The 17,012-nt window shown below is 42.5% G+C and overlaps 1 protein-coding gene across 1 annotated transcript in view; it reads right to left on the reverse strand.

The window, feature by feature from the left end:
• Positions 1–6,807: 6,807 nt before the first annotated feature.
• FARSB (phenylalanyl-tRNA synthetase, beta subunit) overlaps positions 6,808–17,012 on the reverse strand; it is a gene marked incomplete at its 5' end in the record, with an annotated part of 38,576 nt that continues 28,371 nt past the window's right edge. The window contains one exon of the mRNA XM_009706971.1: positions 6,808–7,071. Coding sequence (XP_009705273.1) covers positions 6,920–7,071 — 152 coding nt within the window. The remainder of the gene's footprint in view (positions 7,072–17,012) is intronic.

Genomic DNA, 17,012 nt, shown 5'->3' on the forward strand with positions numbered 1-17,012 from the left:
TGGCTGTGCCTGTGGGACACCGGCTCCGTGGGCTGCGAAGCTGCCTGCCTGGCCGTGGGGTTGCTTCTGCGGAAGCAGGAGAGCAAGCCAAGGAAGGGTTCATGTTTGGGGCATGGGAGAGCGAGCGGCTGGTGGGGTGGGGGAAGAGGCAACCAGCCAAGAGCAAAGCGCCGTCCTGGGGGCATGTGGAGCTCTGTCTGCACCCCGCTATCCTCTGGGGACCAGGGAAGAAGGAAGCGTGGCTGAGGATGGGAAGGTGATGCGGAGGTGGAGGCTCTTCAAGTGCTGGCACCTTCCTGCTGTCAGGCTTTGGTGGGACTGTCCTGCTGTCCAAGACAGCAGGTTTCTTCAGCAACCAGCGTTGGCAGAGAGCAGAGACGGCGATGCTTGCGTACGGTGGAACATTTCCCTAAAGATATCTGATGATTATTGTACTTGTTGCTTGTCATAGTGTCTTCTGATGGCACTGCCAGACCTGGCTAGTTCTGTGTGTAAGATTTTACCCACTGCAATCGCTCAAAAACCCCCAGCCAAACAAAAAAGTGGAAAAAAAAAATCCAACACAAAACACTTAAAGTGATTTATAACAAATTTATCTTGGATATTAATAGGAAAGCTTCCACTAAAAGATCCTTTGCCTACATACAACCAAGCAGAGTTGTTACCACAATGTTGAGGCTTGCGTTCAAACTGTTTAACTCCGATTTAGCTTCCCTGTCTGGGGAGGGACACGACAAAGTGCTTCCTATTGTGCAGGGGTGACAAGTAGTGTACTTAAACTGCGTTGTGGAAGGAGCTGAGTGGTGACTCCAGTGACTACAATGTGTGGCGATGATAAGATGCCATCATTTTCTGGTGCAGCACAGCATTACAGCTGGTCTTCCATGCATCTTGCAATACCGTGTATACGCTTGTAGAATAGCAGTTGAGGAGTGTTCATAGAAGGGTTGTTGCTATAACTCAGGCTGTTTATTTTAAAAAAATATGTATCAGCTGTTGGACCAATGAGCTGTTGAGAAATACGGCGGTGAATGTGGTCTGCTTGGCTAGAAAAATGTAATACACCGTGAACGCAAAGCTTCAAGCATGGCCCCTGTGCCTTTCCTGGCAGAATGTACAGTGAAAGCCAGCTTTTCAACCATGTACACTTGTCATCTTGGCTGCAAGAAAAATTAACCTGAAGAATGTAAAGGAGGTGCTTTGCCATCAGTTGGCAGCTCGGATAAATATAATCAGGTTCCAAAAACATAGCTGTGAGTTTTTTCTGAGGAGCGGGAGGCATGCACGTGAAAGAGCTGTGTGATTTTAAAACCAGGTTGGTAGTCTCCAGAAGAAATGCTGGCAGAAATTTTCACCATTTTTAGATTTGCCCAGGCTATGGATAAACTGTTTTAAATCAGGCTGTGTGGACTTTACATGTGCATGCAACCAGCTTCAACGAGTCTTTCAGAAGGGCACGTGCCCTTTGGTGAGCACTGGACTCGGGCCACCAAAGCCACAGGGTCCCATCCTCAGTCTCCCTGACTCCCACATGCCACAGAAGCACTGCCATCAAGCTTTAAAACATCTGTAAAATACCTTCTGTTAAGAGTGCTTTATGATGGACAGCTGCGTGGCAGAGCTGAAGCCCTGTGGAGGTGCCACATCACAGTGGATGGGACTAAAATTGGGAAAAAACGACAGCAACCTGCATGTTTAAGCTGTGGGGTGGAATCAGTTAGTCCCAAGAAAGGCACAGTTTGATGGGGACATTCATGCAGTTTTGTGTGTAAAATTTCTGTTCTGAATCACAGCTATTTTACGCTATGAAGATTTTATAAATTATGTATAGATGCTTGGATTTATAAAATATGTGCACAGGTATTTTTATCTTTTATAGTATTCACCTGCATGTGATTCATGCAATAAATGCAAACTGTATTTGGTTCAAATGTTAGAATATACCTATTTTACAAAATTTGGTGCTTCTCTGTTGATTTTGCATCCTCTATTTCTACTTGTAAAGGATTGACGTAAGGGGAATAAGTCACAGTTTAAAAAGCTTCCCAAATGTGACCACCCACCTCTCTTCCCAAACTGGCCCACTTGCAGCCCCTTGTCCCCTGCTCGGTCTAGCTGTGAGCTTCGGCTGCTCTGGGCTCAGCAGCAACATCCTGCTTTTTTTTAAACATTGTAAAAAGACTATTGATCTACTCACAACTATTTATTACATACTTTGCAAATGGAAACACATGAGTTGCTGTGTTGTTAGTGATGGGGGATGCTTGGGCACCTGGAATCTCCTTCACCTGCAATATCTACCTCTAATAGACTAAACAGTTAATTGGAAACCACATTTGATTTTAAATTAATATATGCAATTATATCATGACATACCATAAACTCCAGAATATTTCATGTTCATTGAGGAGTCTAAGAAGGTTTTGTTGTCAAGGATATGTATTTGAAACCGGGTAAGGCTGTGTCCTCCCCTCAGCATCACGTCCTGCCTGGAAGTGGTGAGCCCACGGGCCCCCAAGTGCCCGCAGCTGATTGGGGTGAGCTCTGATTGCTGCAGCATCCCTGGGCTGTCGGGACCAAGCAAGGCTTTCAGCTGGGCTTCATGCTGAGGCTTGTAGGATGCTCACAGGACTGCAGTCATTCTCACAGGGCCAGGCTTGAAGAGGCAAGTCCTCTGACAAGGTAAGAAATGTCACCCTTTCTGTATTTCATTAACCTGAAGTACCAGGCCCTTACTGCAAACCCATATGTGCCTTTGCTGTCTTTGGAAATGCTTCCTACTCCTTCATCCCTGCAGTTTGGGTGCCTCTGCAACTCCAGTGCAATGGTAGAAAATGAGGTTTTTGTGGCCGGTTTGCTGGTTGTGTTCTATGCTGAGTAACACAAAGGCATCAGCTGAATCCTCTTGAGTAGGCATGCTTGGTTTTTAAAGTAAAACACTGCCTTTGATGTGAACAGGGTAGGAAATAACTTCCAGATATGGAGCATCAGCTTGGGAGCCTGGGCTGTGGATTTTCCTCAGGACTGTCCTGTATGTCCTGGTCCAGCACTACAGCTCTCCAACCCACAGCCTTCTTCAGCTGGAGGGGTGGTGCCAAGACAATCTTTTTCTAAATTTCCTTCGTTATGCTGTCAAGAGGGATGTAGCAGTGTCTCACCCTTAGCTTAGTCCACTCTGTCCTGTCTTGAGGCTGCTCCTCCTGACGTGCTCGCTCTGAAAGCCACTTTCCAGGCACATGGTGCAGATCCAGGCTTCCCCCTGTTGCAGGGCATCTCTGTGTGCTGGTCCCCCGGTGCAGAATCAGCTACTCTGGCAGCAGCCAAATGTTATTGCACCCCTTGGCAGGGACTGAAAACCAAACCAGCAAACACTGAATTTTCCTGGTTTAATTTTCCAACAGTAACTGTGTCATGACCCCAGTCTCCTAATCCATCCAAGTTGCTATGTAAAACTGCAAGTAAGCTTGCACCTTGCTTTTCTGGATACAAGTGACTTAATTTAGGGGACAGAAGAAAAGAAAATGGTCTCCATTTCAGTTTTAACCCTTCTAGTGCGTGCTGCAAGTAGAAGTTAGGAAACGTGGGTACATCTCCAAACAGGGTGGAAGTGCGACTCGGCAGCCAGTGGGATCTTGCACATTTGCTAAAACATGTAAAGCACGCCCCTCGTTTGCTGCCACCGAGCTCCCGCTCCTCTTGGAGGGCATCGCTTCCCCCGCTGTCTGCGTCGGACTGCGCTCGTTGTTCGGCCCGCTGTGATGGCCTGCCTGCCGGCCCCACTCGCCCTCCCTCGCGCCGGGCTCAGTTTCAAGGTCGCCGAGCGGTCAGAGGTATCGCGTGTGCCCGAGGCCGCCATCCCCACGGCACCCTCCTGGCAGCAGCCCTTGCTTTTGCTTGGCCTATTCCATATTCCCCTGCCAAACTGAGAATGATTTAAATTGCAGCAAGCACGCTACCAGCCTGGAGATGGAAACAGTCCTAAGTGTTACCTTTACAGAAATATTCTCGCGCAACAGCAACAGTGACCTGCAGGCGCAGAGACCTGTGGCTGGGAGCTGGAGCCAGGCTGCTGCAGGGGTTCTGCTGTTTGGAGAAGCACCTTTGCAGCCCCGAAACACAGCAAGGACAAACCCAGAAGTCAGTATGCATCTCCAGCTGAATGGAACCCAGCAGTCACTCAAACAGAACATTAAAATGGGTTTTGACCTCTCTGTCACTGGCTCTCCAGCCTTTTATGCTCGTGTTCAGAGCCCAAGTGATGACCCAGTACCCACAGCGAGCAGGAGCAGGCCAAAAGTAATTCATAACTGGGGACCACTAGTAAAAAATCCAACTTCCAACTTTTCCTTAAAAAAAAAAAAACAACACAAAGTTCAAAAGATGTTCAAAAATTGCTCAAAAGTCACCACCATCAGCAGACAATTTTCCCATGCCAGAGACCATAGCTACAGCAAAAGGTAAAAGCAAAACTGTAATGCTCACAGTGGCTCTCTCTAGCACGGGGCTGTGTGTTGGATACCTTGATTATTGCTTACAGCTATAAGCAAGCTGTAAATATCAGATAATTGGTTTTAGGCTATGAAAGACAATGCTCTGCAATAAATACACCAGACTTGTCTGAAGTGTTCCACTCATCAGGATTCACAGCTAATCCTGAGCACAGCACGACAGCAAAGCTTGAATTTCAGAGCCTCTGCAAGGCTGCTGGCACCACATCTAGCTGTGAGGGGCTGGTGGCTTGGAAGAGGCTTTTTGACCTTTCTCTCGATTCTCTTCCTCTGCTGTTAGCAAGCGATGCTACTTCCCTGGGACAGAGCTAATGTCCCGCTTGTGGAGCACTTAGCTACCAACACAGGGGCAAATGGTATGAAAAAGGAGATGTGATCCCTAAAAGCCTCACAACACTTAGCACTGCAGCTCAAGCCCTTAGTCCCAGCCTAATCTGGTCTTTACACTCAAAAGACAGTAAATTCACAGGAGAATTGGGACACCCAAAGAGTCAGAAAATCTTGTGTAGAGAAATATATTTACTGCACGCAAATATGCCTGTACTCTGCTGAAATGCAAATCTGCCTTATTGTCGTCCTAATCCCCATGCATGACACACTAATAAACAGGGGGGTTTAATACTTACCATCTGCGTTACAGATTGCTTCCCACACTGTGAGCTTGCTTGGTTACAGTTGTGTAAGCATCACGGAGAGATATATCCTGCAAACGACAAGCTGGCTAATCCCTTGGGAGACTTTAAAATGTGAGCTGCAGTTTTCTCACTCTCCGTGGGCATTGGAGTCAGTTGTGCAACGTATGGCAATAGCTATATTCTCATTTCACGTCTGTCATGCAGAGATAATTAAAATCTACACTTCCATCTGAGGGGAACTGTAGGCTTTCCAGATGGGTAACTGTAGTGCGTTTTTCAAACTGGATTAACACTTGGACCAAAAAGCCTTGCCTGTTGCCCTCCCACCTGTTAAGATTACCGACAGGGCTACCACTGCAAAGCCATCGTAGGTCCAGTGACAGGGGTCTGCACAGACATGCAGCTCATAAAACGGTGAGCTTACCTCACCCTCACCATTGCACATCTCTCTTCTCAATGAGATATAGTAATTTTAATGCCCTTCTCCAGCATCACCCAGATGTCCACTCTTGGACAGTCCCTCCTAGGATCAGGGGCTATCTGGCGCTCACAACAAAAATGAACCACAGCATACTGGCCTAATTCAAAATACTTGCTATTGTTAGCTTGCAACATTAGCAATGGTTATAATATTGCAAATGAGGGATATCTAGCTTCATTAGCGAGCCAGAAAAGAGCCTGCTTCAGCGTACTGAGCTGGCCACCCACTCAGTGACATTACACCAGAAAGAATCTATCAGGCATCGCCGTGCTGGATGGAGCTTCTCAGTTTCCCAGAAAGCAGAGGCACAATGCACCAGGCTGTAGCATAACTGCTGCCAGAGAGCCACCTAGAAGGAACAGCTTGACCCACGAGAGGTGCTCATATATTGTCCAGGGTAAAACCGCAATAAAAGTAAAACTGTCCGAAAGCTGCATCGTTCCTGCTGCGCAGCTGGGGTCCAGAAATCCACTGGTGGGGCTGTGTGAGTGCAGTGGGACCACGCTAACTTCTGCAGGCAAATATGCCAGCCTCAGTCAGACAAAGTCTTTGATATTTTTCAGCTCCTCATGCAAAAGACCACTGGCATATGCTCTTAAATGCATTTCCCCAATTTGGTTTGGAGCTTCAAAAACCACTAGGCTTACATCAACCATGAAAATACTTAATTCCACCCCCTCCTCTTTCTGAATTTAGAATGATAAAGGATCAACAGTTATGTCTGGAGTAGAGAAGCAGATATTACACACATCTTGCTTACAAAATAGCTCTGGTTTTCATGAAACAAGTTTATTTTCCTCCCCCAGCCATTGAAGAGCACATGACAACCGTACAGAATAAAAGCTCAGCTCCTTAGTTCTGCTCACATTCACTCAACATTTGCTCTAATCAATTATCTTATTTCATGCAATAAGAAAAGAATGAGATTCCTGTTATGCAGCCATAATCAGTTACAGTATGAAGCTGTGTCTGTGGAACATTTCTGATTTTGAAAACTAATCATGTGCTCTGCCATTACATTTCTCTTGTAAAATGCTGGGCTTTTACCCAACTTCCCTCCCCCACCCTTTAAAAATACTGAGGGCACGGTCTAGTCTGAGATGCCACATTCTTACCCTGCAGAAGCTAGCCCAATTGCACTATAAGGAACATATTTACCCAGGGAGCCAGGTTCTGTTTTTTCTAGTTTATTGGAACATAAAAGCGTAAGTGGATGTTTCCCAGAGAGGAAGGCAAAAAAGCAGAGGATGCTGCATGTGACAGTGGATGGCTGGAGGAGGAGAAAACTCCCATCTTCATATGAAGGGCTCAATATTGATTTCTAGGGCAGAGCATGGCATGGTAAGTTCAAACTTGGTGATAACATCAGGGTGTAGGACTCCAAGTTTCCCAATGCTTTGACCTTTGGCAAAGATCTCAGCACAGCGACCAGGAAAGAAAGCAGAGCCTGTAAAGAAAGCGAGAGAAAAATCAATATTTCTCCAGGCCAAAGAAGTCAATAGGCATTTAACATGGAGAACAAAGCTCTCAGTATTAAACTGTTCTCTGTGCTGAGATGCTAAGAACAGGCTCTCACTTTCCTGCATTAACAGTTGTCATGATTGATAGAGAACGAGAAAACACTTTGAGTTAAAAACAAAATGTGAGGCCCAAAGCGTGGGCATTTTTCACACTCCAGTTGTTTTGATTACCTCACTCCTGTAATAGAAATTAGCACAAATAGGACGAGTCAAAGGGCTACTGAAATGAAGAACTTTTGCAGGCTTTAGGCTATTTAACACCTGAATGTTTCCCTCCTTAGTCTGTTCAAGGAAATAAAGCTTGTTGTATTCTAAGGGATAAGGAGGCATGTCGCACTTGGTTACATGTCACAATGAGAAACAACCGATATTCTAATCTGGAGAAGAGCTTTTAAGCAGTTTCATATACACTGTAAAACTGTGGAACAATGAACAGCTCAAAGGAAGTCAAAGATCATCCTCCTCTTACCTCAAACCAAGCCCCAAGTTTTAAATGTTATTTGGGAGTTTAAGAAAAAAAAAAAAGAAAAAAAAGTAGTTGGAGTGGCCATGAAGAACTTGGAGGAGCTGTGCAGACTTTTTCACAGAAACCCTTTCCTACCGGGGAACTTATCTGGGTGTGCTGGCTACACCAGCAATACGTTCAAGCTTGTCTATAGCAGCTATGCTTGCATTTTTTTTGTCTCTGTCCTGAGGTGAGTGGCATTTTGACTTGCTATGCCTTTCAAAAGACAAAACCAAACCAAACCAGCAAGCTGCTCCTTCAGAAGCCAGCTGTTTCATAACAAGGATGTGGAAGCAAGGCACAGTGCGCAGGACCTCCAGTGAGCGGTGCTGCAGATGATGCTGTGAACTCAAAGGAGGAAAGGGGAGAGGATGAAACAAGGCCCCTGAATCCTACAGATCCTCCTGCAGAAAGCTGCCTCTGACATGTGTTTAATGCTACTGCCCCTGCAGAGAGGGAAGGGCTCTTCACTAGATTTCCACTCAGAAGTTAAACAAGTCTGCAGGGACAGCATTGAGGAGCAGTCAGCTTCCCTGCCCTCACCCCTTCCTCTGCATCTTTATCTCAATAGGCCAAAATCCAACAAAGCATCTTCTACAAGAAGAGCCACTTATGGGCACGTGTGAGGTTGCATCAGTGCGGATGAGAAACATCCCTGCTCTACTTGCTTTTGGGCTGGTATGAAGATAACAGCTGAGGACCTGCTTCCAGTCCTGCTCCCTGTCTGCTACCGACATGGCACTCAGCCCTTCAGCATCCTCTGCATCCTGCAAAAGGATCACAAGAATTTCCTAATGGCAACTTACTCTCTGGTTGCTCCAAATGCTATTTAACGTTCAGGATCAGCCCAGGACATTTTGTTGCTTTTACAAGGAGCTATTTAAAAAAGGCAACAAAGGGCCAAATTAACCTCAAACCTCAGAAACATTTTCATGACACTGATCACTAGCGGTCAAGCCCAGAGATATATTCTTTGTCAGTTCCCCAGTGGAAATAGTTCATTTAAGAAGTGTCTCCTATGAGGTTTGTGCTCATAACTTGCAGCCACAACAATAACAGCAGCAATTAGATCTTTTTATTGTCCAACTTGCAAATTACTTAACCATGTACTTCAATTTTGGCTGCCTTGTGAAATCTGATGGCAGTAGTAAACAATCACAGTAACATCACCTAAAGGCTGTTTTAAAAAGTATTCAGAACCAGTATCTTTTAAATCATCCTGTTCCAGCCTTAGCTACGAGCGCTCACCCAACTACTTACACTGGACGTACAAAAGTGAAATTACCTAGCTCCTGGATGTTACTGGCACGTGACTCTGGCCAAACAGACACTTGCCACTGCCAAGCGGCATGATTCACAACAAGCATTAAAAGAAAACTTGACAACACAAATTTAGAAAAGAAACAAATGCCACACATACAGATCACTCTGCAGACTGTGGGTGAAAACATAACCTAAAAATAAAGTACCCTTGTAGTTTGTGGTAAAGGCTTTCCTATTTGTGAATAAAGCTGGTATTGTACCAAGGATGTGAGCAGCACACAGTGACGTTCTTTTAGAAACTTGACTGTAAGATTAAAGTGGCACAAGAGCAAGAACCAAGCAGAAGTTAATAATGTTGGCATGGTACCCACTATAAAATTATAGCAAAAAAGAGCTTTGACAATGTGGTCAGTTAAAAAGCTGAGTCTGGACTTGTCTTTTCTTCTGAGCTGCCTTGTGCGTAGCCTTGGGAAAGTTACTTTATCTGCTTGCACATCTAGACCCAATTATATCATAAGACTTAACTGGTTTTAAACTTGTAGACATCTGGATGGGGTCTAAAATAATACTTCACTGAATCAATCTATCAAAAGCAGTTTCCAAGATCCGTGCTGCTTCCCATTGTGTGAAACAATTTCATGTTTTCAGGCACAAGAAATGCTCTGCTATCCGGGCATCACCAGTTGTCGGTCTCCCAGTCAGAAGTCAAGCAGAAGGTGGACAGGCGGTGGGAGGACTTGAAGCCTTACCTGACCCTCACATCCACCACTACTGATGTTCCCTAGAAGGTTCACTTCAGTAGAATTTCCCTTGCATTTAACTCAATAATATGTATTTGTGATAAATTTTGAAAACTGATGGCAGTTCATGACATTATACTGGAAACTATGAAATAGCTTAATGATTACGGCACAAAGCGAAGAGTTATGTTAGCTAGAATGTTAACAACGATGAAATTTATCCCTTCTTACCATGAGCTTACAGCACAGCTTCATAACACAAGTGAAATGAATCAGTGAATCACCACTGCCAAAAGGGAGGTGGTGGCTCTCCACTTGGAGAGGGGAGGAGAGTGGGACAAGCTGTTTATTTGGCTGAAGCCTTTACCATGAAAACATACATTCAGTGTGCTCTCCACATGCTGCTCCAGGTTATGGGTTAGACATTCAGTCGTATTTTCCATCTCATATGCAGCAACTGATGCTGGACTATGATGTTGTTTTACTTTGTGCTTCCTTGCAGTGAAGAGGTAAATATACAATTAATATCAAGGGTGAACATTTAGCTTCCCAAAGTGCAGGAAGCAGGGCCTTCAAATCACCTCTCCATTTCTAGTTAAGCTAACCCTGAAATGTTGGTTATTCCATAGTGCAGTCATGAGTGTGCCTGGTGTTCTGTGGACATGGTACTTGCAGGGTATTATTCTATGACTAGAAGTGATCAGATGAGAAGCAAATAAAAATGAAAGAACCTGTTAAAAGCTTTAGGGTCCCCATCTGTCCAGATAACACTTGGCTCTTGCACCAAAGAAACATGAGCTGACGAATAGGTTTACAGAGAGTTTATGAACTCTAGTTAATAATGAAACTATTATTATGATAATTGGCTGCACTACAGAATGCTTCAAAGTCTATTCCTGACTGCCAAAAGGGCCTCCAGACTGCATCCCACAGATGGGGAATCTAAGGTCTTCCTCATTTCAGTGACTCTTCCTTTGACCATGCATGTGGTAGGGGAAGGAGGTTGGCTCATGACTGAGACTGGGTGGTGTTGGTCCACGTATCTCTGCCAGGGCAGCAGAATTTGGAACAAATGTAAATTTTGGATCAAAAAATTCAGATATTGAAAGGGAAGCACATAAAAAAAGAAAAAACTCAGAAGAAACATGAAAAATATGAGCAGAAAGGGGGGAAAAGAGAAACAAGCATTTTGCAGCTGGGGGGAGTGCTTTGCCTGAGGGACCAATCATGACTAGAAAAGGAGACCTGGACTAGAGGAACCTCACTGTGCTGAGGACAAGCTGTGAGCTGCAGGATGACCTAAGCAACCCACACAGCAAGACAGAGGATTCATCAAAATAACCAGGAAACAAAGGTAAGGATTTATTTTTTTGTGATTTGTGTGTTTCTTGTGTTATCAAGTAAATAGCAATGGTGTTTTAGATTTCTAGCAAAGCTTGTGTTATGGGCTGGACTATCACGTCAACCCTTGAAGTAAAGTATAAAACTTTTAGAGAGTCAAGGCGGTATAAAAGACATCTGCTTATGCTACTTGCACATATGGGGAATTGGCAAAAAATACACGCACTGTTATCTTGTTTGAATAAATCACACCATAAGCTGAAGTCCAGTGCTCCTAAGCTTCAATAGTCTTGATGCCAAAGAAGAGTCCAAAGAGTGCTTTCCCAGACAAGTTAGCAGTTGTGACCTGCAGCTTTTGAGCAGGAATTAAAAGTTGACAATAGAGCTTGTCCTACCTGTGTATGTAATATCAAGAACGGTATGGTTGTGAAGAGCATGGGCTTCCCGAAGAAAGCTTTCACTAGTCAAGCAGTCACCAAAGCACACCTGGAGGCATCATTATCATAGGTGTGCTGGGAAGGGGCTGCATTTGCTGCTGCTGCAATTACACTGAAAGGCTGCTCTGGTAGGTCTGGTTGGTTGTACCATCAAGTACATCGAGAGCCAAAATTCATTTAAAAATTGTAGTTTTCTATGCCATACACTTTAAGGATAACAGATTTATCATTCTCGATACAGTTAATCTTTTCTGCTCTGCACACCAATAGTACTTCATAAACTTCGCCTTGAAATCTAGTCGGAGATCGTATTGTCCTTGCTGATAAAGACCTATACAATGCCAGAGGAAGCCAGGTGGTCTAGCAATGGAAATCCACCTCTTAATATGTCAACGTTATAACTGGTAGTTCTGAGAAGGGATGGAGTGAAATACAATACATTTTCCTAAAGAAGAGATGCCAAAGCCAGCCGTGTCTTTTGCTGACATACTACACGCAAGCAAAAGACAAAAGCTACTTCTCGTGGCTGCAACTAAGAACTTAATTTCCAATGTTCAGTGATGTAGAAATAATACCTTTAATTAAAGCTTCTGTAGCATGTCCTCAAAAATCTGTAATTGCCTCTCTCTATTCTGGCAACAGGGCCACTTTGATTGCTTTGGGGTAATTCTTTGGCCAATAATCCAATAGAGCATGTAGTCTTTAGCATATTTTCTGGCTAATTGACCCTCAAAGAGCTCAGAGTTCCCTGCACTCTTTGTTGTTAAACACCTTGCACAGTTTCTTTTCTCTACCCTACTCTCCTTCCTTTTCAAAAAAAATAGATTAAACTAGTATTATAGGCCTACAGTTGCACTAAGCCTTCAAACCTACTCGTTTGTTCCTATAATTTGAAGGAACATCGGAAGCTGAAGCTTAAGAAGGTAATAGAGCAGAGCTCATCTGGCCTCCAAAGTCTTTCATCTTAATTCTCCATCCCCTTAGTCACTCCAGCTGCCCTTTCACTACCTCGTCCTGACTCACCTGGTGAAGTATTTTACCTGTGCTACATTGGATGGAATTTAGTTTTGTGAGGCTAGATGTTGTTTTTCTTTTTAGGATCAGGTTCTTCATGTTTTTTGACTAATTCCTTCTTTTGGCAGATAGGCTCAAACGCAAAGTCACAGGACACTATCAGACCAGTCAGTATTTTAAAAGGCAACTACCTCTTCTTGCCCTTGTACACAGTTCAGTCAGGCTCTCAGAACTTTATGCAAAGCAATACAACCTCAAAATCCTATCTTGTCATGGCACAATTTACCTTCAGCTAATTTTTAAAATCACAGACATATCAAATCTTGCATGATTGTTGGAACATATCGAGACCAATTGCTCTTTTAAGTTAGTTGCACATTGTCAGCAGTCCTTCCCCCATATACTCTCATGCCCAGAAAAACCATACTTTGGGATCAGTGGGATATTTATTAACTTTAGTTTCCTGGTCTGTACCTCCTGACTAAAGCTGTACCAGAGCAACTTCCGCTCCCCAGATCACACCTATCTGTAATGACAAGTCAGGAAATTCAAACCAGTACTATCAAATTTAAGGTAAGCGCCTTAGATTTATTTTTTTCTCTCCCAAAGAAAATAATTAATGCTTGAAAAGATGACAGAAGAAATATCTGTATGATATGAATGAATATGTCCTCTGTCTAAAGGTCATCTTTCATTCTTATTTCTTCCCATGTTTTTTCAAAAGCCCCCACATACAGGGCATAGCAGAAGAGGGTAAAGGGACAATCAATTATTTACCTGGACTGGTACACTGGATATCCAAAAATACAGTTGAATATTAAGAGCCCTTGTGCAGACAATGAGGCTAGGGAATATGGAGAATTATCCACAAATTTGCAGTGGTCAGTCATTCAATCATCTTCTTGTGGTGCAACTAAGTCAATGGCTGCATTTTTATTAACTTGTATCTCAGGGAGGGTGTGAGGAAAAACTAATTATTCTAGCTCATAAGAAATCCTCATATACAACCCTACAACTGAATATATTCTATTCTGTATTTCACTGTATTTAAGACTACTTAGGGATCAATGATACTGTTTTACAAATACAAACTTACAATATACAGTAAGCAGTGTGGAAATAATGATAATTATTTCCAGAGTCAACTGTTGTTAGTCACGTTAAAGTGTGCTGCAGTGATGAACTGGGGACTGGTGTAGCTATCAATCTCTTTCCTTCATTTGCCTTGAGAACAGAGACCAACACAGTCTTTTAGGCTAGATTTATTTTTCATTCTTGCTGTAGAGTGCCCCAGGAACTTTAAAAGAGGATGTTTGGTGTTGCTGGATGTCAGAAAGTGGTTTGAGAATATAATAGGTTTGGAGCTCCTCTTTATTCGCCCATGTTATTCACGGAATTACAGCAGTGTCAGACACTTAAGATTATTTGGGTAAAATCACTGTGTTCCTGCCTTGCCTAATGGAAGGTAACATTTGGGTGGATGCTGGAGCTAAGGAAAGCTGACATTTTGGGTCACTGATCTGGGTAACAGAATTTTACATATTTGGTGCTGCAGTACCAGGATGGCTGCTTAAATAACATGTACAGAAAAACTGAAGTAGGAAACCTAGAAAGAGATCTTATCAAATTTGGTATATTTTCTAGAAATCAGTATTTGTGTATAAAGCTCAATAAATTTCCATTTGTGTGGCAGTTGTGAGAAACAGCAATTCTACACTGGAGTTTAACTGTACTGTAGAGTTACCATTATGTAGCTAATCTTTGCTTTTGGGCCAGTTTTATCTGATTTCTCCAGATTTATCTGAAATGTTATACTTTATCCTGTCTAAAAGTTGCAAACCTAAGCTGATATTGCATCACAGCTATTTATAAAACTAGAGAAGTCCTAATCCTGAATAAAGCTTTTTTTTTTTTTAAGATGTCTTGAGTTAGAGGACACAAAGCTTTGAATATTAAAAAACTTAGCTTCTTTCTGTGCCATTACTGTTTTTATCCCTCTTTAAATATCTAAAGGAATAATTCATCCTTGCAAACATCAGAAACTAGGAAAAAATAAACCATATTCTTTATGGTAGGGGGTATAACATACTTTTGTGTATGCACAGTAAGGCAGATTTTAGCTTTTTAAGCTCTGTTCTCATACAAGTATTAGAGAATAACAAGAACCAGCACTAAGTCAGTCAGCAAGTCTGTATTAGTATGTCATACTTAGTTTGCAGGTTGTTTATTCACTTCATGTCCTAGACCAAGCCGTCTTCCTCTCCCAATGACTTGACATTACTTGCTCAGATAAATAACAGCTAGCTGATGTTATGCTTTCACAGCTACCACATTTGATGCCTTTCAGAAAACAACTTGACAAACTAGCATGGAACAATCCATAATTAAACGATGAATCTCAGCAGTCACGGTAACTGTTAATCTCTTAGTTTTAGCAACTAAGATTTCTGTTGCAAACCAACGCCTTGTGGCTGAAGCACATGGCCGCACCAGTAGGAACAGAAATGCTTGAACTGGCTGAGCGTGAGCCTGCCCAGGACCAGAAGCAATACTGGATCTACAACAAATATGGTTATTTTGCTTCTGGACTCAAACAAGGAGGGTCTGTGCCCAGCACATGTACTGGGTTGAGTTTACACTAGCTCAGCATTTCTTTGCTTATCTACTGTTTTCTAATACATACACCACAAGCAAAGGTAAAGTCAATTCTTCCACCATGGGCAACAGAAATACTAATCTTAAGACGCTGCATTCACATTGATCTAAAAGTTTCAGCCAAAATCTTGCAAATTCCTGTTTAAAATCTTATTGCATAAAAATGCTAGAAAACGTATATAAGATTAAATTTGAAGCACTGCTCCTCTGCCTCCATATCACAGTTAAAAAAATCAAACCAGATCAGAGAACTGCCTAACTACAAGCTATAAATTGACATGATCACAACTGCTATCATTAATATTAAGGTGAAAATGAAAGCATACACACACTTATTTGGCCTCTAGCTGTAGCAGGCTGTGCAGCAGGTGAAAATGGAATCAAAGGGCAAAGCCATGGCAGTGGTCAAGTGCAGCATTTCACCACTGAAGCCGGTGCAACCAGACCTGCGTACACCCTCTTCACTGAGATGAGCAATTTGCTGCCATTTCTGCTGCTGGCTTGGATGAATCATTTCTTTTTTAGAGAAGGCTTTGCAACATTGAAAATATAGTTCATGATTAAGAAATCATTTTCTATTTCAAAATGTAAAGGGATAGAAAAAATGGAAATGACCTAATTCTATATTATATAATGTAAACTAAGCCAGACATTTAAAACTTTTGACACAAGGAAGATTTTAATCTTAGACTTTTTAGGATGTATGATTAAAAAAAGATAGTAGCCTTCGGGGAGGTGGGGGTGCAGAATTATCTCTGAAGAGGCCTCCCCAGGAAAGGAGCAGCAGAGGAGTAAAGACTTAATGTCAGGGAGAACAAATTAACACCTTGAGCTCAGGAGCACAGATGCCAATGATTTAGATAGTTCTGGCAGCTTACAAAAACTGGTAGAAAACAAAAAGTCTGTCAGCAGAAATCCTGCTACTTGTTGGACCATCCCTAATCTCTCAGAATAAAATGCAATGGGAAGAAAAACATTGTAGTCTTTATTAGTACTTGCAAAAAGAAAGAGATGAGAGAAGATAGCTTGTGTCTCTTTACAAGTTGCCTTGACACTCCTCCCCAGAATATTTTTGCAGTTACGATAGATTTTTTTTTTTTCCCCTCCCACTATTATACTACAGGAAACGTATTTCTAAATGAGTCAATTCAAAGGAGTTTCTCTTCTGAAATCATCTTCTGAATTTGAGAAACAAATATTTTCTTTGTTCTCTTATTGAACTTTTTTATTTCATATGTGGGGGGAAAAGTGTGTCAATCATGATTTGGTGATGAAGGTTTAAAAACCAAAGAAGTCTAAACCTGTCAAATCTTTTATTATCCCATACTGTGCTAAAATAATGTACCTTTCCTCTAACTGATACACCCTTTTTGGGGATAAGGGTTGTGCAACAAGATTATACTTGAAGGGTACTGGGAAGGAACATTCAAAAACTTTCAGAACAGGAGCTGAAATGACCATAAGACTGGAAAAAGCCCTCCTCAAACTCGCTTCTGATACAAGTTATTTTTATTATGAAAAAAAGAGGGTATAACACACTTGAGACTTATTTCCAGAACCAAACTATGGGTTTTGCAACAAACTCCTTGTGTTGCTTGGGCTAACTGCATCACTTGCAACAGCAAGACACCTCCGAGATGTCCAACAGCACAGCATGCTGTCAAATTTTGATAAACCAGGCTTAGCTGGAGAAACTCCAAACACTGTAGACTCCCATTTTGGTTAATGAAATAATGTAAGCAACTCTCCTGGTTCATATCTTTGCCAGGTACCTCCTTGGGTGTTAATCCAATTACAACCAAATTTGAGACGTCAGCACTAGTGTGGGAAGATACTTGATACAACAGAAATAAACTTGGCCTAAGTTTGTAGGGATTTAGTTCCTATAAATCTGAAGTCCTGTATTTACAGGA

This window comes from Cariama cristata, unplaced genomic scaffold (assembly GCF_000690535.1).
Source record: "Cariama cristata isolate BGI_N322 unplaced genomic scaffold, ASM69053v1 scaffold7199, whole genome shotgun sequence".
Lineage (NCBI taxonomy): Eukaryota > Metazoa > Chordata > Aves > Cariamiformes > Cariamidae > Cariama > Cariama cristata.